The following is a 27817-nucleotide window of genomic DNA, read 5'->3' as shown; positions in this document are numbered from 1 at the left end:
GCCCGGTCACAGCCAATAGGAAGAGCGTTGACATTGTGCCCCTGGGAGAGAGGGAGGGAGAGCAGCACGCGCGCGCCCGGCTGCAGGTTGCTCGCGCTCCCGTTCTCTGAAGGAGCGATCATGAGAGGAGGTGGCGGCGGCCTGAGAGACGGGAACGGGCCGAGGCCTCCGCCGGGTAACACAGAGGGGGGAGAGGTCAGGGGGGCGCGGCAACGCCTCCCATCAGGGTGATGGGCACTCGCGGACTAACGCCATTCTCACTCCCACCCCCTTACAGGGAGGGGGGGACAGCCTCACAGGCTGGTAACACTCTTATTGGGGGGTCAGCCTTACTTTACTAAGGGCATCACAGCCCTCCAAACCCATCACTCTAGCAGGGTCATTCTCAACCCCAATCCTTGAACTCAGGGTGACCCCCCCCCCTATCTCAGACCATGGAGGTCAGTGGGGCTTGCATGAGTAGTAGGGATGCACAGTGTGAGGATTCAGTCCCTGCTGGTGCTTTCCCACAGAAATGTATGAGTAGTGAGAGCTCCTGTACAAGGAGTAAGGATGGGGCCATGGTGCCTTCGCCCGTGCGGAGGCTGGTCAGTGAGCGGGCGCTTACCAGGCCATGGTGGGGGGCGTGCCGAGAGGCGTCACGGAGCTGGTTTGCCCTCATTGGCCTGTCGCGCCAAGAAATCAGTTTGAACTGATTTCTTGGGCAACGCACGCCCCCTCCCGCACGATGCATGGACGCGACCACTGCCTTAAGGCAGTCTGTTCGCTCAGCGTCCGCGCGGTCTGCTGTACCATGGCCCCAGCCTAAGTAGCACACAATCTCGGGCTGTCATCTAGTTTGTGTTGGAATTGTCCTCTTGTGACATCATACTTGGTGGGTTTGCCATGTCCTTGGGGCACTGGCCTCATTTACTAATCCACCTTAGCAGTACAGGTAGTCCTCGTTATCCAACGTTTCACTTTACAATGCATGGCATATCCAACGCTTTACAATGCAACCCTATAGACTGTTATCCGACGCCGGAATGTGTTATCCGCCGCTAACCGCCACTGATTAACATGGGACTTGCTTTACAACGGTTTCATTATCCAACGCTACTTCCAGAGCGGATTCCGTTGGATAACCGAGGACTGCCTGTATATAGCATCAGGAGTCACTGCTATATTTTGGAAATGTGCCCATGTATGAGGAGTCACATCCTGTACCCACCGGTCCTTACAATGGGGTTAGTGCCTAACAGACTGTATATAGGGGTTATCACAGGATTGTGTCTATTACTGACTGCACCTATTGTTACAACATGTGGCTTCTCTATTAAATATTTTACCTGTTATCACAGTGGTGCTGATGCAGTTGGAATTTCTACAATAATTTTCGTGGCTTAATGATCACAGGGCCGAGGTGATTAACTCCTTCAATATGTTGCATCAGTTTGTTACAATATGTTGGTTTTGATCAGTCTGTGATCTTTTTCACTAAACCAGGGTGGCATTTTAGTTAGATGTCAACTGTTAGTATGTGCTAGCCAGTATTGATGATTTGAGAGCAGGTGTGTAAAAGTATATTAGTTATGACTGCGAGTCTATTGTGTGTATAATATATATATAAATATATACCCCAGCCCTTTCTCTAATAGCGTGTCTGAGATCATATGCATTATTAATTATTCTGTATTTGGTCCAATTTTCAAATGACCTGAAAATTGCAGGGACACTTCTAGGGATGTCGGGGGAACCCAAGGGTTTCTTAAAGCTCCAATATCCTACATTGTTTTTTTTGTTTTTTTTTTAATGTTAATCCATTCTGTACTATGAGAAAATACTAGCAGGTTTTTATTTTTTATTTTATTTATTTTTTAACAATTCTGAATGACATTTTTAATGTCTGCATGGTCACATGATCTTCCCCACAGAACTTTGCATTTTTAGTCCTTTTCTCCTGCACTGACAGCCATTTTAGTGAACCCCCGAGCCGAATCTTCGCCGATCAATCGTCAGCTTATCTAATTACATATCATTGTATTGATGCACGTATTAAAAGGGGAAAAAAATGAAATAATAAAAAAAAAAAATTGTCATCTTGCACTGCTGCTTTTAAACAGGGCAGTTTGAAAGGGTGAGGGGAGCGCTGGCAACTGGGTGAAAAACACAACTGTGCAATACTATGTGATAACATGTGAAAAAACATGAAAACCCTGTTTTAAAGGAGCACTCCAAGCTGCCTGTTTTAATAAAAAAAACCTGTTATGTGCATCAATACAATCCACACAATGATAAGTAATTGGCTAAATTGCCAAACGATCCATTCTCCTGTGATCGATCAGTGAAGATTTGGCTTGGGGGTTCACGAAATGGCTGTCAGTGCAGCAGAAGAGGACCATAGATGCAAAGTTCTGTGAGGAGGATCATGTAACCAGGCAGTCGCTAGATACAATTGGTGCACTGCTAGAGAGGGGGCAGGAGGCTCAAAAAGGGGTGTGCCAGTGCCTGTTTCAGAAGAGGAAGGGGATGTGACTTTGTAAATGGTTGCTATAGAAACAAAACACGCGTGCTGCGTTATAATACATTAAAATGTCAGAGTTGTTTTTAGAAAAAATGCTACAAGTATTTTCTCATAGTACATAACTGATTTTATTTAAAAAAAAAATACACATGTAGAACATTGCTTGGTCTGCAGCTTTAAGAACCACTGTTGATAGATTATCATAATGGGCAGAAAGTAACACTTGCCTAAGCAAGTGGAAAAGACCCCTATGTGACTAGCACTCAAAGACGGGATAGTATAATCAGATTGAAATTTAACCTTTATTGATATATGCAATAATGAGTGAACAACACACTGAAATAAACACACAACACTAATAATTAATTAATTAAAAAAATATTAAATACATTTAATGAGATGAACCACCTCCAATATGATACCAGGCTAATGGGGGTGGTAAATAGAGGAACTATAAGGCACTGGCACCATGCAGTGAATGGTTCTAATACAGGTGGTGCCTCAGGGTGGTAGGTATGTATGAATAAAATTATCCACGGAAGGTGTGGTGTGTGAAAATATGGTAGGTATATACAGTCCTCACACCTCCCAACCGCCCCTGATAATGATGGTCACTCAAAGGTATATAACCCAGGCTGCAAAGATCTACAGCAAGGGAAAAGGTTGGAAATGCCCTTTGCTGATAGGTAATGATGTAAAAACGATAGGTAAAGCAGATATGCTGATTGTAGCCTGATAAAGTGGATACTATGAGCTAATACTAGCCATGCTCACTAGTAATTCCACAGGCCAAATGATCCTGGTAAGCAACGCAAATAAAATACAGGTAGTTTACAAAAACTAGACTACTGTGTAGCTAGGATGAAGTAACTGTTGATTGGAGACCCTGGATACATTATATAAATTTATCACAAAACAGAGTGTCCAGTCAAACAGAGTGACAATGGTATACGTTAGTATCAGAATACAGAGTCAAATGAGCGCAGTGTGTAATACAAGGCACTGCTGCTCGGTTACTCTGTAAAGGCAGCGGTTACATAGTCATGGTAACTATTTCGTTATTGTATAGTATATAAAATAAATGTACACTAAATGTAATACAAACGAAAAAGGTGTGCAGGTTTACAAACTTATGTTAATATTGTGTAGTTGGTAGCTGGTCTGTTACTGTTGGTAGCTGGTCTGTTGGTAGCTGGTCTGGTCTGGTAGCTGGTCTGCTAAAAATCGTATGCAGCAGATATATCTTGTAACAGCAGTCTGTGATATAGCCTGCATAGATAGCTGCTGCAAAGTATAAACAGATAATGGCTCTGATATACACTACAGACCCCCGCCCGGCGTGGTGTATTCATGAACACCACAGAACGTGAACTGCCGGATGGGGTAGACTAACCAAATGCTAAACATATGAGAACGGCGGTTCTCCTCGCTGAAAGGACTGAGGGAGACTGCCGAGATCGTGTCTGCACGCCGCCGCGCTGACAGGTGACGTCACAGAGTAGCGCCCACCACGTTTTCCCTTGCTGTAGATCTTTGCAGCCTGGGTTATATACCTTTTGAGTGACCATCATTATCAGGGGCGGTTGGGAGGTGTGAGGACTGAATATAGCTACCATATTTTCACACACCACACCTTCCGTGGATAATTTTATTCATACATACCTACCACCCTGAGGCCCCACCTGTATTATCATAATGGTCATATTGCATGTTACATAGTTACATAGTTACATAGTAGATGAGGTTGAAAATAGACATAGGTCCATCAAGTTCAACCTATGCTAAATTTAGACAACAGATACTTTATCCTATATCTATACTTATTGTGGAAGCAGATGTCGTGTATCACATTTGTAGGAATACAGAATGTGTAATAACCATTTGACTTATTTCCAGATACAAAGTAATAGTGTATGGCATCAAATCATACTAGAGTTTAGTTTTCTGTTTGGGGGTGAATACTACAACTGGCTGATTACTAGTGTGTATTAGGAAGTATCAGTGGGTCAAGGATTGGTGATATTTATTTATAAGAATATTACTAATTAGATGTCTATGTATGTCTGGTCACTGCAGGACTCATGCTGCCAGTTAGGAGCACAGAGCACCGTGGATGCCCTTGACTAGAGGAAACGGATGCAGTCGACCCCGCAAGACCTCCAACCCAGCCCTGACACCATGGATGAGTGGGACCCAAACCACCATGCAAAGCCACTACTCCCCCACAAGAAGAGGAGTTGGTATCTGGCCTGGAAATACAAAATGAGCAATCACCGGGCGGTGCGGCGAATGTGCCAGGTAAGTATCGTGACCTGTACTGTGCTCTGGATTATACCTGCAACTTAGACATTGATGGATCTGGGTGTACTTACACCTGTTGGCAAAACAATACCATTTTTCTTGGTGTTGCTAAATGTGTATAGAAGCTTATACCATTTGAATGCAGTTTGCGTCGATTCACTGTTATTGCTTACTACACTTTTGTTTATTCATTGTTTCATTTTCTTATCCTTCACACTTAAAGCAGCGAATTGTAAGGTTTTCAAAGCTGTAATAGAACTAACATTTATTTTATTTAATTTTTGCATTTTTTGCTTCTTTTAAAGAAAATGCTTTTTAGGGACTGTGAAACAGCTTGAGATAATACATGCAGTAAATTGGTTAAATTCAATTATTACATAGATGTAGTAGTGTATATATTTTAAAAAAAAGTACACAATTTGGATCAATCTGTATTTTAATGTCTGGTCAGAAGCTTCAGCCTTTTCCCTTTGTTCTTCACTTAGTTTCACGGGCGCTCCGGCGTCTCCTGCCTGTGCTAGGGTCTGTTCCTTAGCAACCACACCAGAGGTGAGCGGTAGCTGTTTGACCAATAAGCCGCACTTCTTTTTCTTTCTCCTGCCATGTCTGGGGAAAGGTATTTGAGGTTTGCTCATTCACTTGTGCAGTTGTCTTGAAAAAGGTTCCACAGAGATCCGAAACGTCAACCTGTATCAAAATGTTTATGAGCTGAATGAAAAGACCTGGGTTGTTCTATTTGCTCAGTGTTGCTAGGTATTGCAATTTTCAGAGGTTTCGGCTTTGCTTTGTCCCTCTAGGGTATATTTGTGTGGTCTTTGCATTGCATACTTTGCATCTTGGATGCAACACACAAAAATGACCGACGGTTTTTGTGCGGACCCATCCAGCACTGTAGATGAACATACTGTTGGTGTTATTGTATCTGGTAGTGTTAGGACCTGTGAGCAGGGTCTGCCTTGAGGTGGCTCACAGGCTTACGACACTTTGGCTAAAGGGTTAAACGAAATGGCCCCTTTTCAAGAGAATATATAAGTATTTTACTGTGTATTTTTGTCATATTGGAAGTGGCATTGGGCTTTTTTATTCTTTGTTTGGTGTTATTTGATGCAAGTCATCCAAATGGTTTAAGCTTCTGCACGTGTTATGTTTTGGTTCTACATCGGTTAATGCTGTTGGCTCTTTCTCTTTAGAGAAAAGCCCTTTGTAGCTTTTAGAGAACTTTCCAGCTCAAGTATTCCAGTTGTTTTCAAGCCTTTAACCAGACTGCAATAAGCTGCCTTATGTGCTGCAGGAAGGTACATTTGTCTTGGTAGGTTACACACCATTGGGGGTGCTCTTGAGATGTAATTTGGGTTATCAGACACAAACTCATTGACTTCAATTGTGATTGCACGGTTATCGTCAAGACAATCAGCCACTGCAGACCATTAGGCGCACAGCCTGATGGGGCCCTTCCATGAACTGCTCCCCTCTGCACAGGACCAGTGTGCTAAGGGTTAACATGTGCTTGTTCTTTGTGGAATCGGCAACCCCACCCACTGGAATGTTAATGAGCCAAGGGGACAAAGAAAAGATCTTTTTGTTCCAGCTGCAACAGATTCAATTTCAACCACCCCAGTGTACATCTGCGTTGCCCCAAAGGCGGATAGCCTTTGGCGCAGTTGAAGGGCAGCCAAAGGGTGTGAGCCGTTTGCTGCCGTTCGCTGATGTTAAAGCTGCTCTATTTTAATCTGAAACTAATAAGCCCTTTATCCCCTGTACCCAATTTTCCAACTCTTATCTGTCCATGAAATGTTTGTGAATTCACTGTATAACCCTGTTCTTTTAATGTAATCATGTATTTTTTTATAACTCTGTGCCCAGGACATACTTGAAAACGAGAGGTATCTCTCAACGTATTACTTCCTGGTAAAACATTTTTATAAATAAATTATAATAGTATCGAATGCTATGAGATAATTTTTTGCCGTTATTCTACATGAAGAAAGGGTATTCTCTGTGCAGTGTGCTGTGATGCAGTTTCCCTCATTCTAGAGAAGATTTATTTCCACTCATTTAAATTGCTTCCAACTTTTCTGCTGCACAGAGGAGCCTGTACTACATTCCACAACTGGCTCTCAAAATCATCAGATCGCGACGCACAAGTCTCTTCGCACGTTAATTAAACGTGTGAGGAAAAATAGGAATTACATGTAAATAGTTCAAGAATATTGGCATTCGTTTATCTCACTACCCAGATCTGACAACATTTGTTACCAATGGCATTAGTCTGTCTGGTGAAAGTTTTTGTGCTCCGCAGTTTTTAACTCATGCAACAAATGCCAGCATATTGTTGAAGTAATCTCTATATAACACAAAGTGTAATGACGCGTTGTAATATATTTTCTTTTTACATGCTATTGTGAGCATTTCTTTTGTCGTCGCAGGCATATGAAGGGAAGTATTTTATATTTGTTAGTGTGTTCAAGGTGTTTGTCGTTTCCCCCCCCCCCTCTGGAGGAAATAATGGTTGTAATATGAGACTTTTTTTTATTTTTACCAATACTTAAATTTCCTGCAATTATTTCCAAGACCTTTGGAAAGATTTCCATCTCTTAATTGTACGATGATTCTTTTTTCCTGTGTAGACGGTGGCTGTTCTCTTCCTGCTTGTGACAGTTATTGTAAACATCAAGCTGATTTTGGACACAAGGCGAGCTGTAAATGAAGACGAAATTGAACAAGATTATGGTGAGTGTCCGATTTTGTATTTTTTTTTTTTAAATCCACAAGGATGAAACTGATATCATTCAATAGATTCTGAAAGCTGCAGGATAAAGCTCTAGAGCTGGGGGGCGCTGGATTTTTCTGGGGGGCGCCGGCAGTTGCAGAGGCCCCGCGCTCTTCCCCAAGGCAATGAAATGCCGGGGGATCGCGTGAGGTCTCTGCAACTGAACTTACCGAGGTTCAGGTGGTAGGTGTGACGTGCCGATATAGCAGCACGGCGTCAGATGCTGCGGGGTCATGTGGCCCCGCGGCGGTTTTTGACGGCGGCACCATGGCAACGTGCCGTTATTTGATGCCGACCTAAGAGGTAAGGGGGGCGCGAGTAGTGAAGGGAGCAGGCAGGGGGGCGCGGCTTCAAAAGTTTGTGCACCCCTGCTCTAGAGCAGGAGTGACCAACTCCAGTCCTCAAAAGCCACCCACAGGTCAGGTTTTTAGGATATGCATGCTTCAGAACAAATTGCTCAATGAGGATCAGTCTTCGACCGAGCTGGAGCAGCGATATCCTGAAAACCTGACCTGTTGGTGGTCCTTGAGGGCTGGAGTTGGCCACCTCTGCTCTAGAGAAACTCCTGTAGAAAGGGAAACTGAGTGAGACCATACTTCATTTTATTTTACTTGCCTACGCAACGAGGCCTTTAAGCAGCAGTATAAATATAACTATTCCTAAATACATTTTAATAATTCTAATATGTATAAAGGGATACAGTGCAGATAAATTTGGTAAGAACAGGTTAACCATTTCAAAGCAAACGACCTATTATAGGCGTTAATATACGGTTTGTTAACTTAATTGTTTTTTATACAGCAAGGGAGAGACATGAGCGCATTGTCTCAACAAATATCCATAGACCAATTGACTTAAGTGGTTTGGTTGCTAGTTATTCTAGGCTTGGGATGAATGCACTTGACGTATTCCTGCTGATACATTCAAAATGAGCCTCACATTCAGTACAACGGCAGAGGGCTCCTGGGAGCACATAATCTTCACTTGGCTCCAAACTCCTTTTCAGATGGAACTTCCCGTAACATACCTTAGAGATGCATCGGAAAAGGCTGTATTTACAGGGTTTCTTTGCAGTTTTTTTACTTGCGTGTCAAGAAAATAATTAACTATTTTTTTTTCCCCCTCCTGTGCTCAGATGTTGTACAAAATGTGGAAACCCCTCGTCGTCCGGCCAGCGGTAAGAAAGTGTTGGACATCGAGGTTTATTCCAGTCGGTCAAAGGTTTACATAGCTGTGGATGGTACTACGGTGAGTCCAAATATAGAGGGCTTTTGTCTCTTCAGAGAAAGTTGCATAGAAGTGTAGGCTGGTCTTCTGCTTCGTCACACTACAGGTGGGAGAGAAGAAAGTGTGTGACATGGGGGTCTTTTGAACATGGATATTCTAACAGACGTACTGTAGTCAGCAGATAATGACCACTTGTCTTACAGAGGGGGCCCTATACCAGTCCCAAAAACACTACCACTTTTCACGTTTGTTTCATCATTTTGTCATTTTAGCTGTTTGAGATATATAAAAGCATAAAACTACAATAGCGCAATAACAATCGCAGCATGTTAAAAAAAGAATCTATTTAGCTAAAGAATGCTGCAGTGATTCTGAAGTTGTAGTGATTAGATGGTTTATAAAAAAATAAAAAAAATAAATGTAGTCCTCTGCTGAGGAGAAAACACCCATGTAGGAACTTCCAAAATAAAGGCCACGCAAAATGATCTGCCCAAATGATCAAGAGTCTAATAAATACATTACCAATGTTGGTATATCAAGTGAATAATTCTGTTGATCCATCCTAATCATATAATATATATTTTTACAACAATGTTTCTTTATCTGTGTATCAACTTTATCTAAAACCTATGCATACGTGCAATATAAGGAAGAAAACAATATTAGAATGTGAAACAATCATAAAATGGGAACATTCAAAAGAACATAATTAAAAAGTATGACAAATAGGAAAAAAACACATTGCAGCTATAATTTGAATGAGCAAAAAGTCCCAAACAAAACCATGTGTGTTTCTTAAAAATAAGGGTTCAATCTCCCCTGAAATATATGGATGAGAACAACCTGGAAAAAAAGCACAAGAAGTGCAACTCTCATAGGGCAGTGTTCATTGGCGTAGAACATTTACAACGGATGCATTCGCACACATGTACAGAAATCCAGGGGCTCTATCAGTGGGTTAATGGGGCCTTCACTGCTGGGCTCACAACCAAATTCAGACCACTGTGAGTGGTGCTCAGCGGGTCGTTTCGTGTGACGTCTCCAGAGATTCTACACCATCACATCCGTGTTGCTTTAAAAGTCTCATGACCTGCGCTCCACTAACTCAGGTGGTAGTTTCCTCCGCCCACTAGCACCACCTTTTAATCACTAATAATAATAGCATGTTCTTGTATAGCGCTGCTAGTTTTACGTAGCGCTTTACAGAGACATTTTTGCAGACACAGGCCCTGCCCCGTGGAGCTTACAATCTATGTTTTTTGGTTACCATGGAAACCAAATGATGAACTATAAATTATAAATCTGTCATGACTTGTGAAGCTCATCTCAAAATAGATTATCCCTAAATCCATAGTTCAAAAATTGGTTCCAATAAATAAAAAAAAATATTTAAAAGCACAAATAATTGCAAAAATCTGTATAGGCCCATAAAAATAGATGAACTAAAATAGGAATGTATTCTAAAATCAAAACCAGTCTCCTTAAAAACATTCTACCAACATCAATACTCAATACAATATATAAATACTGTACAGTACATATTTTCATTCTTTAGAATACAAACAAAAATCGCATATCAGCCAATATAAATAAAATCCTAAAATAATGCAAAATCAAAATATTTGCCTAATAAATGGTACAAGATCAATTCCCTCATTCAACCCTTTTGGAGAGGGTATTTATTTTAAAAATCCAGTACAGTAGGTCTCACATCTACAGAAATCTATTCTAGAAAGCCACCTCAATGGGTTCTAATCTGATTTACCAGCAAAACCTTTTTGGATCACTTTTTTTTTTGTTCTTTAAAATGTTCAGATACTCCATGAGCTAAATCTCCCCTGAGAATATTCCTCCGAAGTTCTAGGAAATGTTCCCTTGGGATTCTTTTCGTTCTACCTATACATTTGATCCCCACAGGGGCATTCCAATATCGATATGACAAAAGTGGTATTATAATGAATGAGCTCCATAAATTACCCTGTGGAACGAGAACTAAAATCTTTATGGTTATATTCTGCAAAATTACAACGATATTGTCTAACTTATATAAAAGCAAACTGAGTTTCTCCTCTGGGTGGCTGCCACATTTCCTTAACTTCTCACAGCTTAAAGCTTTTTTTTATATTTTTAATTGCTCTCCTACAATTTTAGGTTTCATAGTAATATGGTTTACAACAGACACAATTTTTAAGGTCCATGTTTCTTCAACATCTTATTAACCCCTTTAACTATGTGGTGATATTTTGTTTTAAAGAGTATATCCTTCCTACCCATCTCCTCTTCGTTTTAACAATCTCTTCTCTATATCTTTCCTATATGTTATCAACTATCTCCTTTTCTAAATTACTAGCTTTCTTTTTAAAAGATTTCTTTACTAATGTATCTTTTATATACTGTTTACGTTTTGTCTTCAAATCCTCTGGTTGGTCTAAGAAATCCTCCTGCCCCGAACAAATTCTCTTCGGTCCATATGGAATATTATCTTTCTGGTGGTGGGTACGGTCAACTTCAAAATATTTAACATCAGCTTCTTTCAAAGCAATCCCACTCAATATAGGCATCCAACCTTCCCCCTGAGGCAGTAGCATTTGCTATGAAACGCGTTGGCCTGCATCAGTGTGTTGCTCAACGGCGGAACCACCCGTTGGAGTGAGCGGCATTGCAGCACAGGGGATGTAAAACGCACCCTTGATATGACAGCCGGTAGAATTGCTAGTGATGCCACAGGTGTGCAAGTCAGTACACGGAGGCATTGAAAGGTGCTCTCTCGACGCCGCTCATAGTCTGAATGTGGTGGTGAACCTGGGAAGGGAGTCAACCATAAACACACTGACGAAGCAATGTTTTCTTTGTTTGAGAGGGCATCTCTGTGCTTTTACATTAAATACTTCCCTAAGGGAGTTGCGCTTTGCGCTCTCTTCAGGTTTTTATCCATGATTTTATAAAGCAGTTTATAGAAGCCACTTTGGAAACTAATACATTTACGATGAAGTATCTGGGATAAGGGAAAGCAAAGGTGGATTATACAGTAGAATCATTTTTGTGGGGATTAAGTGCTACAGTACATCACACCCACTTGTTCGTTTGAAACCTTTTATTAAAATTGTGCTGTTTGATCTTATCTGTATTATATTACCGTTTAAAGGTACACTGGGGTCTTTCAGTAGAATCTATGCAGTTCTATGCTGCCATATGTCTCTACTATTAGAACTGTTCCTCAAAGCTGCAGAATTTATTTGTAAAAAAAAATTCTAGCCTATAATAGTTTCCCAAAAATAAAGCTAATTCTCATATACAGTGCAACTATTTTACCCCTTGTTAGGTGCTTGAAGACGAAGCAGCGGAACAAGGAAGAGGGATCCATGTGATTGTGTTGAATCAAGCAACGGTACGATGTCGAATTTGCAGAAGAACAAGTGCAACTGCATGAAACCAGTGTGTGCTTCTGACCAGTACTTCCATAACCCCTTCGCTGGGGCCTATTAACAACAAATTGCAGTTTACTGCTGTTTAGGCTTTTATTTTATTTAGCGTTTGATTTTGATTTTAATGTAATATAAACATCCATTAAGCCTGTACATCCCCATTAAGCCTGTACATCCCCACTACAAGTTGGCGAGTATCCCAAACTAAGGATTTGTGTTGAAATGTTACATTCCTTAAGAACATAGTCATGAAGCCCTTAGTCCTATGATGACAAGAAGTACACACTTCTTAGTGAGGTGGGTTGACCTACATTTATTTACACACAAGATAAGTTGTGCGTGTTGTCTAAATGGGCTCTTCCTATTTCAAACGGATTCAGTTGTTGTAATATCAGCATTTCATCATATTAACCTGACTGGATTTTACCACACTCGCAGCTACTTACATATATCCTCTCTTGCTATATAGGGCCACGTGATGGCAAAGAGAGACTTTGACACATATTCTCCACATGAGGACGAAGCAATGGTTCTTTTCCTTAACATGGTGGCCCGTGGACGCATTCTGGTCTTTACTGTCAAGGTAAGGACATGCGCGTCAAAGCGAAACAGCCAGGACTACTTCAGACCACTGCCGCCTCCTTCCTCTTTGGTACGATTGACACATTAGAAGCTTTAGTCCGTTAATGAGGGATTTTAAATGTCTGTCTAAATACAGTACTATCTTTTTACTGTCTGCAAACCTCATTTTCATAACATTCATATGACCGGTGTATCGGTTATCTGCATTTTATTATATTTGTTTGGTAGAATTCAATTATATTTTTTAAACAGAGATAATAAAGTGGGTGCTTTTTTTTGAATCGCAGAACCCCAGAAACCTCTGTTTCCATATTTATTTATTTATTTAATTTACCATTTTCTCTGTTGGGAAATAATGTGTTTTTTGTTTAAAAAAAAACATTGAAGCGGTGGTATTTTTTTTACTTTACCAATAGCTTTAGGTAGTGCATGAACTGACCAAATATTACCGTTCTCCCCCAAAGAAAAGAGACTTTAAAAAAAAAAAAAATCTCAAGTTAATGTTATAACTATAACCTGCCTACCGTATTTTATAAGTGCAATCCATATACAGTAGTAACGATTTGACTTGCAGAAACAAATATAATTGCTAAGCATTCAGCTTGAACGATGACTGGTCTTTTCAGGATGAGGGCTCTTTTCACCTGAAAGACACGGCTAAGAACCTCCTGAAGAGCTTGGGCAGCCAGGTAGCACCTTCTCTGGGCTGGAGGGACATGTGGACATTTGTGGTGAAAAAAGGAGGTAAAAACTGCAGCACTTTTATGCAGCATTTCTAGTGTTAGCCATCCTTCAGTCTCTCTCTATACGGATGTTTCTATCAGGCTACAGAAATGAGGCCTCAACTAATGTACATGTTTGTGCTACAAAATGTCCAAGTAGCACACTGCTGTGTTTTCTACAGATACTTTCTCCTTTAGAAGTAGCATCCCATAGATGGGTATTTTTGGGGATGATAAAGAAGGCTCCATTTTTTTCCCAATGTACAATGAAAAATATAAATGACTCAATGTGCTGTACAGGCATACCCCGCTTTAAGTACACTCGCGAGTAAGTACATATCGCCCAATAGGCAAAAGGCAGCTCACGCATGCGCCTGTCATCACATCCTGAACAGCAATACCGGCTCCCTACCTGTACCGAAGCTGTGCGCAAGCGGGGAGACTATAGAGCCTGTTACAAATGCGTTATTTACATCAGTTATGCACGTATATAACGATTGCAGTACAGTACATGCATCGATAAGTGGGAAAAAATAGTGCTTCACTTTAAGTACATTTTCGCTTTACATACATGCTCCGGTCCCATTGTGTACGTTAATGCAGGGTATGCCTGTATATGCAGATGTTATTTGCAACAAGCCGTTGTGTGTTTTTTTTTGTAGGGCAGGTTTTTGGAGAAAAGCATTCAAAATCACCGGCGCTGTCCACTTGGGGTGACCCAGTCCTCCTGAAGACAGATATCCAGCTCGTCCCTCCCGAGGGTAGGCTGTAGGATTTTAGTGTCTAGCTCTGAATTCAGTCCGACATTCCATTACTCTGAACGCCACTGCACAAAGGAATTGGAAATCCGTTGAAGTATTACCACAATTGGTACAAATTACATTAAACAGTATTTAGTTCTCTCATTCAAAATATTGATGTCCATATAAGATGCAATGCTTTTTTTATAAAATTCTGTTACCCCACTGATGCATCTCCTATGGTGAAAGTATAGTCATTTATATTGTTTTGCAGTTAAGTGATATAGAAGATTTTACATTATTTGCACTTTCAATTTTCTTTTTTTTAAATTTAAAAATGTAACATATATTCAAATGCTTTTTAAATGTAGCCTCTAACTTTTATGCTGCACACTAGCAAATTGCACAGCTGCTTTTTAAGCTATTCCTACTTAACTGATGAAAACGATAATAAAGCTATTCTAAGTTTGCAGAGTTAAGCGTTGACTTGTAGAGCAATTCTTAAAAATATACCAATTTTTTTTAATTTTTTTTAAAGGATGTTATAAAATTATTTTCCATAGTTCTAACGATTTCACTAGAGACGCCCCATGTAACTACTGGTGGAAAGGATGTTCATGGTAAAAGATATGATTGATTACAGATGCTGAATGTCACTGGCCTGATACAGAGCTAAACCGAAGGCGGAAAAGATTCTGTAGTAAAGTGGAGGGTTATGGCAGTGTCTGCAGTTGTAAGGACCCTACGCCTATTGAATTTAACCCAAACCCTGTAAGTACATGTATATTACATAGCGTCAAGTTTAAAAAGACAAGATTCTGTATCAGTCAAATTGTATTTTTGGTGCATGTACAGAGATGTTGCAGGCTTCAATGTTTCCTATGTGATATTTTGGAATATGCTGTCATGTTCTGCACCGACATTGATATTGAATCCTCTGGATACCATGTAAAATTCAGAGTTATTGTGGGATACATTGTGCTATTTGAAATCCATGCAACCCGCTATATGTATATGGAAGTCCATACTGTATTGCAAATGTTTTATGCTTAGAGGGGTAGACGCTAGAAAAGTAAAGCTGCTCACTGTGCCTGAAAGCATCCTCCTTTTGTAATTAATTTATTTATTATTATTTTTTTTTTTGAAACCAGCAGGCGTTTGAACACCGCAGAATTATACACATTATACATTTACATCGTCTACATTGTCGGGTGCTGTGTAGTACTGTAGTGGATGTAAGACGGTCTGTGTGATCTGTTCAGGTACCGTTCTGCAGTTCTCCGTTTCTGGAGGATACTGCTGGCTGGACTACTTTTGGCCCTGGCGATTGAGGGTTGTAGATCGTAGGCACATCCCACAATTGTTGCCGTTGCACAACTCCAAAGCTCCGGTTATTATCTTGTGCCATAAAAGTAGTTGCAACTTTGGCTCTGTAGATTTTTTCATGAGGGTTAATGAATAACTCATGTGGTGCTTTGTCAGCTTCTGGCTCATTAGTGTTTATTTTACTAACCTTTTCAGCTGAAAGAAAACAAAGTGTCCAATGTGCCTGTGGCTGTTATTGCTGGGAATAGACCCAACTACCTGTACAGGTGAGCAGTAATTAAAAGGACATTCGGGGCATATGGCAACAAAATGTGTTTGCAGAATTCTAACCATCGGCGTCGGTATCTGTGCCTCAGAAATGAAATATTAAGGTGAAAAACACAGTGCATATTTTCAGTAATGTAACTTTAATAAGTTTGTTTTGTACTTGTACAGTTTTCACAGGAGAATGCCCTTGCATGAAATTAGAGGCTACACAAGACATGCTATTTACATTTAAAAAAAAAAAAACTTTTAGACATGGACCTCCAAAGTTGTTGAAGATTTGGAAGTAGTTGACATTTTAAATGATTTTTGTGCCTGTACAGTGCACTACAGCACAACTAGCCACTCCATAAATGCTGGTGTTAAATCCGTTTGTAATATAATGTTTTATTTTATCGTGTAGAATGCTGCGCTCCCTACTATCAGCCCAGGGTGTTACCCCGCAGATGATCACAGTCTTCATAGACGGCTATTACGAGGTTTGCCTTAAACAATAGTTTGAGAGATTGCATGCTGGCCACATAATCATTTTTTCGATATCTAAAGGCCTCGGACACGGTGCAGGGAGAGGTGCTGACCCGTGCTGAGGCGCGCGCATGCTTACCAGTGAGCCCCTGCAGCCGCAATGAGAGCGGCTTTAGCAGGGGCTCGCGCACGCTTGCGGAAGCGTGTCTTACCAAATCTTTAGTTTTGCCACTCACGGGAGCGCATGGCCAGTCACATGAGCGGTTCGCCCAATGAGGGCGAACCAGCTCCGTGATGTCACTGGCCTGCCCCCCCAGACACTCCCACGGACGGCGCACGCTCTAAGGCCAGGGAAAGCACCGCTTTCCCTCAGCCTCAGCGCGCCTCCGCACGGCTTCAGTGTCTATGGACTAAGGCTAAATTAGCGGTATTTCAATCTAACTGTTCACCTGTAATAATTTCCATATGTTTCATCATGATTGTGGCAAAAAAATTTTTTTATGGATCATGAAAGCTCTTTGTAGATGTAAGGAGAAATCTAGTTTTTTTTTAACCATATCTACATTTAGTCCATTAACATTTTTTTTTTTTTTGTTTGTTTTTTTTCCCCCCCATGTTACAATATCTTTTATCAGTATTTAATATGGCCACTTGAAAACAGACCTGCATGTATTTAGTGAGGCTAAAAACATGCAATGATCAGAAAACCACCTTTCTGTTTAACCTAAATTCTGGGACTTAATGGCCATGGGATGCTCATAAATTATATGAAAACCAAAATAGCCGCATCTTAGCAGAGCTGCAATCGAGTCTGCAGGATCAACCCAGAGATTCTTGGGCTTTTTTTTTTTTTTTACTCTGTAATTGGTATGAAGAGGGATCTGCATTTATTGGATATAGCTATTCTACCTGGAGGTATTTAGGCCTATGAGTGATTAACTGCATACATCTTGGAGGGGAACCAGGGTATTCAGTGAACAGTTCAGGTGCATCATTGGAAAACTAGCTATGGCACGTTCTATAGTGCCGTGTGCGCGCGCGGAATTTCAGTTGGTTGACGTCAGTCAGCCTTTCTATAGAAGGGCCGCGCGCGCACGGCAGGGAGAGGGGAGCCGACAGACAGCGGCGAAGATGAAGAAATTCATCTTTTCGTATGTGTGTGTGTGTGTGTGTGTGTGTGTGTGTGTGTGTGTGTGTGTGTGTGTGTGTGTGTGTGTCAAGGATTGTAAAACAAAATAAATAAATATTTATTAAACTTTTTTTTTTTCCTTTAAAAAAAATCTATCTAGATACCTGCTTTCACTCACACAACCCATGCACACACATATACTCACACATACACACACATATACACTAACCTGCAGCTCCCGGCTCTATATACATGAAAAGCATGCGGCACGTGCACGCGCGTTCGCATAGGAACGCTCAGCCGCATGCTGTATAGAACAGCCCTAAGGGGGGCAGTGAAATGAGTCAGGATAAATACAACTACCCCTCCCTTCCCCCACCCCCCAACAAGATGTAGCATTTCAGCTGAACTTTAAAACAGGAAACATATCCAGAGAACAGAAAACGTCTTAAATGTTTTATACATCAATAAAACAGGCAGAAGGTGCGCATGGGGAAATGGGAAGGATTAGGTAAAGTAGTAACAAGTCTGGGTATAAACGCTCGTAGTTTGGGAAATAAAATCCCAGAACGAATTGCAATAATGACGAGGGATGACTTGGATACTGTGACTATTACGGGTCTTGTATTACAATGATTAAAGCAGGTGACACTATATTTAGTAAGAGAAATGCAGAGGATGTGTTGCCCTTTTATGCGAAGAACAACACAAAAGCTACATCAAGGTATTGGAGAAAAGGCTGCGATACTTTGGCCAGACGGTTGTCATTTTGTTCTGGGGTGATCCATAGATCCTCCAGGACGAGGAATAATTGGGAATTGAGAAATGCTTGGGATAGACATCAGCCGAAACCAAGGATCGGGTCAGGTTTTACATTCAGTAGGAAAATGGGCCAAGTGGTTCATATCTGCCTTCAAATTCTATGTGATTTATTCTATGTGATTTATTCTAGGAAGATCTCTAACTCTGGTCTGCTAAATGATATCACAACTTACAAGAATCTATCTATCTTTTCTTTATTTATTTTTTATTTTTTAAGGAACCAATGGATGTGGTGGAACTATATGGTTTAAAAGGCATCCAGCACACACCCATAAGCATAAAGAATGCGCGCGTGTCCCAGGTAAAGAAGCTGTTTTGTTCTAAAATACTGTATGAAGTTTTTGTATGCCAACTGGGAAACATCAAGCCGCACTGCATTCCATTAGTTAGCGAGTAGCTGAAAGATGTGTTTTTCTGGGAACTTTCATGGCAATGCTGTTACTACTGTATCTTGATAGTTCAGTCTGTTAGAAGTTACAATGGTGATTTTAGTGCTAGTGGTTTGATACTTATGTTTCTATTTTATGTATACATTATATTTTATTAGACCTTGAAAGGGACACAAGAAACTGTATGACATCATATCAGATTTAATATGGCGACACTCATTTTGAAATGTTCGCCCGTTGAATTATTATATATTTTTTAATCTACCCACAGCATTACAAAGCCAGTTTGACTGCCACATTTAATTTGCATCCGGTGAGTAACGGGTATTATTACCACAGACACAATTTACCTTCTATTTTCTGGAAAAAGTGTTTTCTGTATAGCCCATGCAAACATTTGCGCACTTTCACTTTCTAATCCCTGAATTCCATAGCTTGTGTGCCAGTTACAGTGCTGGCCTCGGGGTGTTTTGAGCTGAGGGTGGGCGAGGATATCCACTACTTCTATTACTCGGACTTCAGCCGAGGAGGTGGGAATTGCAACAATTAATTAATTTCTTATTGCCACAATAACATTTCTAGGTTTGTTTTCTTTACATTTTACAATTAATGCCCCATGCCTTTATACTTAATATTACTAGATGGTGCTGTCGCTTTAAAGGATGTATAATATAAAGCATTGCAGAGCACTAAAGCATTGTTGTGCAAATTGCTCAATCAAGCAGATGAATGAATAATTCAGACTTTTTGGCAGTGGCATACGTGTTCCATACGTGTTCCATGTGGGAAAGACAAACACGTTTGCGATCATTTAAAGGATTGAAACAAAGTTGCAATCCAAGCGCTTTATTTATTTTTTAAACCTTTTTTTCTTTTTTTTTTTACATAGAATTGAAATAGTGTGTCTTCCGGAGCTGAGCCCCATTCATTTCAGCTCTGGGAACCCCCTGCTACCTACTTGCCTCCGTAGGGCGTGCCGATAGCCGCTTCGACTCGCATCCAGGGTTTACATTATGCCAGATTTTCGCAGGTCCCACACCTTGCGGGCCAATAGGAAGCGGTGACCTTATCCGGTGCAGCTTTCTATTGGCACTTTGGGGCGCGGAGCTGTAAAAATCAGAGATACCGGTACCCCCTATGGAGGGAAGTATCTCTGGAAGCAGTGGATCCCTGGAGCTGAAATTAAGGGGGTTCAACTCAGAGACCCCTGCTTCAATCCTGTTGAAAAGAATTAAAAATAAATATTTAAAAAAATAAAGCACTTAGATTGCTCTTTCAAACTTCTTCTATTGTTTCATTTATGGCAAACCTTTGTCTTCCAGTTCCATGTGTTCTATACATAGTACTTACATTGGTTTCTAATTTACTAGAGTGATGCTTGAGGTGTGACCAAAAAACCTCATAGCTTAAAGTCCTCTCCCGCCCACTCGTAGCAGCTCTGCTAGCGGCAAAGTATATGTGAAAATAAGAGACGCAGTAGAAATTCAACTCGGAGGACAAGGTTAAAGAAAAATACATTTGAATGTAGGACTTGCCTGAATTGGGGCTACCTTGGCTTGGTGGGCAAGCTTACACTTTGATCAAAATATGTAACTGAAACCCCAATTTAAATGAACTTTTAGAAATAGTTGAAGCTGTGCAGGCTTTTATGCAGCATGATATAAGACATGGTAAATATGTTGGGTTTTTAGTTAATTTGGAGGTGGGTTGATCTTATGTAAGCATCTCTTTTTCCATGCCATATTTTCCTTCTTTCTTTTTAAATCTGTAATTTGCACATTTTTTAAAAATATAATTATGCAACTGTTTATTTGCATGCAATTGGCCATATTCCTATTAGAGACCATATTTACTAAGCCGTGCTTTTCCACCAGACCTCTTCCAGCGCTGAAAGTCACCACATGGCCCATTCCCTTGAATTTACTTTGCTTTGTAAATATGTCAAGTAAATACCCACTGAAGTCATCTGTTGTGATACATATTTACTAGTTTGTCCTCGTTGTTTTCATTCTGAAGGATGCCAAGTTTGTGATCGTCCTTGAAGAAGACCTGGACATTTCAATAGATTTCTTCAGGTACACACTGGTCTTTTTATTTATTATTTGTCTGTTGTGTATAAGCTCTCTGTACCCGCACCGTTTGTTTTCTCGTGCGTTTTGAAGCATGAAACACTGCAAATATACTTCTATATACTTTTGAAATCGCCCAGATTAGTGAAGACATCCCATACTATTGTTTGGGAATCTGATTAGTCTAATGTATGCTTCATGATGCTAGCCAAGTCAATATCAGTATCTGTGTATTGCTCTGTTTTTGCATGTGACAAAGCTGTTGATCTTTCTTGATCTAGTTTCCTGAGTCAGACTGTCCATTTACTGGAAGAGGATGAGAGCCTTTACTGTATCTCTGCATGGAATGATCAGGTTGGTAATGGTAGACATCCTAACTGTGATTAAAAATGACTTCTGACTTGTCAAATGTCACACATGTAACTTGACATTGTTGCTGAATTGCAAGATATTCCACATCATTAACTTTGCTATAAAGCGTTTGCATCTGTTCCAGTGATAACTGTATGGTGCAGTCTCCTGCTAAGCTCTTCCTATTGTCCAAAAAAGGCTCAGGTCAGAAACCAGCAGACAACTGAACATTTATTTTGATTTTTGTCAGCACCACATTCAGTAATTGATCCTCTCTGTCCTCATCTTTAATGTGTAGGCTTGGTATTGACCAAGCTAATGAGACAGACACATGGCATCCAAACAGAGGGTATAAAATCATGTGATAATGAACATAGCTAGAGCTACCTACTACCTTGCTGAGCTTGTGGTGCGCCTGCTTAAAACAAGTTACAGGGCATGTAGGACTGTTGTACCCCCTCAAAAGCAGCTTCAGAGAGAATTTCCTTGATCTTCGTCCTTTGGATAGCTTGCTTTAAGTGCAATCTCCACTGACAGTCTTGATGGTTTTAGGGCTATGAGCATACTGCTGAGGACCCCAACCTTCTGTACAGAGTGGAGAGTATGCCAGGCCTGGGGTGGGTTTTAAGAAAAAGCCTCTACAAGGACGAACTGGAACCAAAGTGGCCGACTCCAGAAAAGGCAAGTGATTTGTATTTATTTCTTTCATTTGCCAATCGGGCAATGTGAACTATAAATGCCTGGGTCACAAAGTTTAACTGGATCCATCCATGCTCACTACCTCGTTTCTCCTTGTTCTTCATGTGTCTAATAGTTGTGGGACTGGGATATGTGGATGCGAATGCCAGAGCAGAGAAAGGGTCGGGAGTGCCTCATCCCAGACGTGTCAAGGTCGTATCATTTCGGCATTGTGGGTCTCAACATGAATGGATATTTCCATGTAAGTCAACCTTCAGATGACCCCTGCTGAACAATCTCCATTTTCACTGCTGTTTAAGGGAAGAAGTATGATTATTTCCCTTGTCTACCTGTTCCTACCCTTAAGCATGTTCTTTTATTCTGGAAATTCCTTTGCTTCATTTAATGAGTACTTTGCAATGCCTCACGTCTTCCAGGGGTTACCTGTTTTATCATACACCTGTTGGTACTGTATCTACAAGCTTCTTGACATCCACTTTAACTGTTGGGAACACGGAGGGAGCTTTTTTTTTTTCTTCTGGCCGTCTCACTTGATGAGACCTGTTTTACCACAGTAAGGTGAAGAGGAAGAGAAACTTTTTTTTTTCTGCTTTCATATTCAACTTTCTACACTCTGTATGCTTATTTCTGTTTGGTTTATAAAGTGGCATTACATTAACCATGCGAATGGCAAAGATTTCCATATCAATAACTCGTTCAAAAAAGTTTTCAGCAAACACGTAATGGCAGATAAAAAAGTTGAGCAGATTAAGGGTCCAAGCTTTTGTATTTGGTTATAATGAGCCATTTTAGGCTCTATAGCATTAGTGCAGTTGAGAATACACAAACTGTATAACACTTGTCTTTTTGTATTCCAGCTTTTGTTCTTTGCAAATAGTGTGGCTTTTTGGTTAATTCTTTAACATTTGATCTGTATTTTTTTTATTATTTTTATAAAGGAAGCCTACTTTAAAAAGCACAAGTTCAACACCGTTCCTAATGTGCAGCTAACACATGTGGAGAGGTATGATGCTACTTTTTAAAATACAACAAAGTCCTTCCTTTTATTTTACTCTGCACTAATGTATAAAGTAGATTATTCAGACAGCATCCACTAACAGAATAGTTCTTTATAACCTGCATGTGTATGCTTAGTGCAGAGGTGGGTGTGATCCCAGCACTGGCATTGAAATCCATTGGTAATGATGGAGCTGGTCATGGGAAGATGTGATTTGATATAAATGTTCATGTCTGGGTTAAGGTCAATGCTGACCTTGACCACTCTGCTCCTGTTGTGCAAATTGTGGGCACCCTGCTGTGGAACAACACTTCAAACAAAATATTCCACTTTTTATCTGCTGAAAATTGCTTTGAAGACAATATGCCAACCTCTTTTACAAACCAATAAAGTCCTTTTTACAATAGATTTGTTTTCTACAGCCTAACCTAATTCAACCGGGAGCCTGGCAATAAAATGCAAAATCTTTGGTTTGTTGGAAAAATACCAAAGTACCAGAAGCTTTTCTCAAGACATGCCAACTCTCTCACAAGCACAAACGTAGGCACAAAAACAGATGGGGAGAGGGGGGGGAGCGCAGGGGCAGGTGGAGGAGGGTAGAGGAAAAAACTGTACCCTGCCCTACTCCGTCATCTCTTCATCTCGTTGCATATCCTGACTAAATAAAAAGCAATCTTTTTGGTAAATAACTAATTGGGTGTATTTTCCTTTATCTGAAGTTTACTAGAGTAAGTGGTTACAGTATCATAGGAAATGACTGTCATCTCTCTAAATATACAATCCTTGCTTCTTAGAGAGTTGACGTAAGATTGTAGCAATCACACACCTGCTTGCACCTTCACTGTAAGGGAAATCTCTGCATATGGAATGCTGAGGCTAAGCTAGATTTTGTTGGACCCTAAACATAGGATGTCTTAACTTTAATTTAAATCCTTGTATTAGGCCATCATGATTTGTAGTTTCTTGCATTCAATGACTAGTGTTCTCGTGTCTGTTCTTTGTCCAGCTTAAAAAAGGATGCGTATGAAATAGAAATCAACAGAATATTGAGGTATGTAACCTGGCTAAAGGTGAAGGGGGTTTAATTTGGTCTCCCATTACTTCCTGAAAGTGCTCTTGTATCGACTAGAGATGGACATTTTTTTTTGATAATTATCAAATATAGTAATTTTTACAGCTTTCTCCAATTTTTTTTTATTTTATTTTTTTAATATTCTATTTATTTTTTTAAATAAAACTGTGCAAATATTACAAAATGTGAAATGCAGTTTTGTGTCTAGTTCAAATTTTGGTGAGAAATATGCCCATTTCTAGGATTGATTTTAGGAATGGGGGTTGGTGAGTGTGTGTGTGTCTTTTCTCATTAGGCACCCTTGCTTTTCAGTGAGGCGGGAGTTTTAGATCACAGCAAAAACCCCTGTGAGGATTCCTTCATCCCAGACACAGAAGGAAAAACCTATGTGATGTACATCAGAATGGAGCAGGAAGCTGATTTTACCACCTGGACTCAGCTTGCCAAGGTACCCACAATAATCTTCGTTTTTTACTTGGTTAACCTCTTATTACCCGCTCGGTCAATAGGCAGACCTGCCATGCATATTTTTTTTTATTATTACTCATCAACCCTTTTATTAAGATCTTTACATTTCAGGGGATTGTAAACAGCAGGGGGAAGAAAGCAGCTGACATAACACATAGATCCTCTTGTCCAAGTATTGTGGCAAGAGACACAATGTGTGGATCCAAGTACGTTTGGAATATCCGTGAGCAGGTTTACAACTTAATGCGCTTCTGTGCTTCATTCCCAATTGAAGCCGACACAAGTTGGTTGTAGCCGCTTTCTTTTCTCTAGAGTGGAGCTCCGATTTGTATTGCTGGCAGTCGGCCTCCATCGTAGGATGTGTACTTGGACATATATTTTTTTTGCTTACATTTGTCTCCCTTCGCAGTGCCTGCATGTGTGGGACCTCGATGTCAGAGGGAACCATAAGGGTCTCTGGCGCCTCTTCCGAAAGAAGAACCACTTTCTGGTGGTTGGGTTCCCATACTCTCCTTATGCGTGAGTCACAATGCCCTTCGGTTTCTTAAAAGTTTACTTAACCTTTTTATTACTAGTGGGGTAACCACAAGAGAACTACCCAGTGAATACCATAAAATATACAATAGCTACTATTTCAGGGCTTTACTTTACTAAGGTACTATATAATACTATGTAATTACTATATATAATTTATACAATGGTAAATATGCAACCATACAAATGGTCAAGAAGGTCTTCTGGCTAAGAGCTTTCACTTTTTGCAACTAGCATAAAAAACAATTCTTACCTTTAAGTTTTTGTTTTATTTGACAGGCTGAAGAAGCCTCTGTCTGTGACACCTATTTACCTGGAACCTCCTCCCAAAGAGGAAGTGGCTGTTGCTGGAGTAGACCAGTCCTGACACCTGCAATTGAATTGACCAGAAGAAGCCGTCCGAACCCTGCATGTTTCAGCACTGTATTTGGGACTTGAGAGAAGTCTCGTTCGATCCCAGACATCCAGCTGGCTGTGGGATAGCACAGTCCTGTCTGCAGCATTTTGTAAATTCAGAACTTTCTTTTATTTTTTATGAAGGGGGTTGATCCACTGACATTTCCCTGACTTCTCTGAGAAGGGGGCATTTCTACAGCGCTGTCCGTCTGCTGATTCCCCTATAAAAAATAAACTGCCAGTCAGAAGCAAGACATTGGAGAGAAGAAACACTACATTCTCTTCCCACTCTGCGCATACTTTGTATTTAAGATTCCCCCGACTCTAACATTGCAATCACGATTGAAGACTTTCTTGTTCTGCTTATTGGGGAGGAGACTTATTGATCTGTAATTTTTGTCGAGACGCCATTATTTATTGAGTCCATGCACATTTTACTTTTAGCCTTGTTTCACATGAAGTGTACGAGTATGAAGATTGCCCAGTGTCTGCACTCACTTGAAAACTGGCTGAGGCCTATTACCGAATGGACTGACCTGTATCAATTCAGATCAACCGTCCCCGGGGTTAACCTATATTAATCCTTGAGCATTTGTAGTGAAATTGCTTTGCAGTAGTTTACTTGTTATCGGGCTTCTTGACCGTAGTGGAGCTCTGCAGTGCCTTATTGCTATACCGACAATTTGTTGCCTGGCTCACCTGCCTAAACATCTTTCATCACCCTCTTCCTCCTCCCTGTTTAGATGTATGCCGTTTGCTCTTTTAAGATGGTTGCAGAACGTGTGTGTTTGGGAATAAGGGACACAAGTGTCTGTGGGCTAGGACTTTCATCTGTTTCGTGTGTAGATGACCAATGCTGTATCCTATTTGGAATAGTGCTGGAGTCCTAAGGCATGTTGCAAGTAGAAAAGGGATTCACAGAATTTAACCTCGACATAGACTGCCATAAAGCTCCTTAATGTGTCCATTCTGCAGAATATCAGATTTGACAAGGTTTATAGAAGCATAGGTGGGTGAATCTGCAGCTGTGATTGACTGACTCTATTCTAAACTAGGTCTGTTGAAGCGTTAACTGGATCTTAACACATTATTGTAATAGAAGTGCTGCGTAGTAATATCTGGCCAGTTAAATATATTTGTTTCTCCGTAAAAATAGGTTTTTCTTATTTTTCCAATGCATTTATTAGCCCTGTGCATTTGTAGCGTTTGACTGGAGAGAGGATTAACAACCTAGCATTAATGGCGCACAGCTCCTTCAATGCCTGAGTGGCTTGTGTGGCGTTAGTTTCTGTGCCTTCTAACACGTGAAGGAGATTTTAGACCAGGGAAGACTATATATTATTGCACTAAGCTGCATGGTTGATGCTGTACATGTCCTTCATAATAAATTACCCTTGTGCTCTGAAAAACTAGTGTTGTGTCCGGCAGAATTGAAGGGCGTACAATCATTAAGTGTTTAGCGGCACCTATCCTATTGAGAAACCAGGGAGCTCTTTAAATGAAACGGACACAAAAAATCACCATTTAGACTCCGATCCACAAAGCTCTGTTTATTGACTTAACAAGGCGTTAGCTTAAGTTTCCGCCTCATTAACTGTGAACGTGCATCTTCAAAACTCACGAATGCAGTTAAGTGTTGTTTTTCGTCTGGAAACGGCCGTTGGTGCTAATGATGTGCAAATAAGGTGTCGCATCTAACAAGGGATATCCACAAAAGCCTGTTCTAGTTTAACGAGACGCTAGTTTTTCCCATCCGAAAGAGAGCCTCTTTGCTTCAATTATGAGTGACTTCTATATGTCCCCAAACACACACGGGATACCTGGGAAATATGCTAATTTGTCATTTTAAATGTAATTTGGTTATTCATATTTGCATATCTCAGGTGTTCCTTTTGTGTACACAGGTCTCTCCACATGTTGAATAAATGTGTTTGGGGTGATTTATAAGTCACTTGGGACTGTAGCAAAGAGGCTGTCTCCCTCTCAAGCAAAACCTATATTTCAGGGTCTGGATGGGTGCAACGTCACCTCTAGGTAAGAGATACCTAAACCCAATAATGTTGTTTTTAAGCTAATGCAAGGCGGTGCTACCTCAACATGGCGTTAAGCCTATGCAAATGATAAACCGCTGTTTTTGTGGATAGGTGTTAACCTCAGGGAAAATAAGTCGTTAATGATTTTGATAACGTCCAGTTAATGGCATTGAGCCCTTGTGGGTCTGGTCCTAAGGCTACTGATTCTTGGCATTCGTAAGCCGTGTGAGAGAGTGCTGCAGTAACTGATGAGTAAGGAATCACATTTCTGCCTATTGAGTCTTTATAGCATGTGGGAAATTTTAGTTGTAAAATATGAACTGGAAAAACAGATTCTCATAATCACACATCTGTTCTTATTCACGGGATTCAGTTATAAAATAGTTCTGCTGTGGAAATATCAAAAAGCTATGGTAAAAATCAAGCTAAAATACCGGTGATTTTTAAATAGTGGAAGTTTCCCAAATTTTATTTTAAATAAAAACAGCCAGCTCCATGAGAAAAAAAATAAAACTATATATACACCCCCCCCC

The 27817-nt window shown here is 40.4% G+C and overlaps 1 protein-coding gene across 1 annotated transcript; it reads left to right on the top strand.

Annotated features, from left to right (window-relative positions):
• Positions 1-31: 31 nt before the first annotated feature.
• Positions 32-27817, top strand: POMGNT1 (protein O-linked mannose N-acetylglucosaminyltransferase 1 (beta 1,2-)). The gene is made up of 22 exons (XM_075616231.1): positions 32-175; positions 4580-4801; positions 7432-7534; positions 8710-8822; positions 12124-12189; positions 12696-12809; positions 13435-13552; positions 14193-14291; positions 14914-15041; positions 15792-15862; positions 16264-16339; positions 18494-18577; positions 18937-18978; positions 20682-20740; positions 21016-21088; positions 21638-21766; positions 21900-22025; positions 22723-22787; positions 23788-23832; positions 24166-24301; positions 24731-24840; positions 25135-27817. The coding sequence occupies exons 2-22, from the start codon at positions 4640-4642 to the stop codon at positions 25220-25222; spliced, it is 2007 nt and encodes a 668-aa protein (XP_075472346.1). The 5' UTR covers positions 32-175; positions 4580-4639; the 3' UTR covers positions 25223-27817.

The sequence above is a fragment of the Ascaphus truei genome, chromosome 10, assembly GCF_040206685.1.
Source record: "Ascaphus truei isolate aAscTru1 chromosome 10, aAscTru1.hap1, whole genome shotgun sequence".
NCBI classification, from domain to species: Eukaryota; Metazoa; Chordata; class Amphibia; order Anura; family Ascaphidae; genus Ascaphus; species Ascaphus truei.
This window is presented reverse-complemented; position numbering and strand designations above follow the sequence as displayed.

Coding starts and splice junctions, on each gene's coding strand:
- POMGNT1 (XM_075616231.1), top strand. CDS start 4,640: ATGCAGTCGACCCCGCAAGACCTCCAACCCAGCCCTGACACCATGGAT. Junction 15,042..15,791: donor TTGAATTTAACCCAAACCCT/GTAAGTACATGT, acceptor TAACCTTTTCAG/CTGAAAGAAAACAAAGTGTC. Junction 21,089..21,637: donor TCTCTGCATGGAATGATCAG/GTTGGTAATGGT, acceptor TGATGGTTTTAG/GGCTATGAGCATACTGCTGA.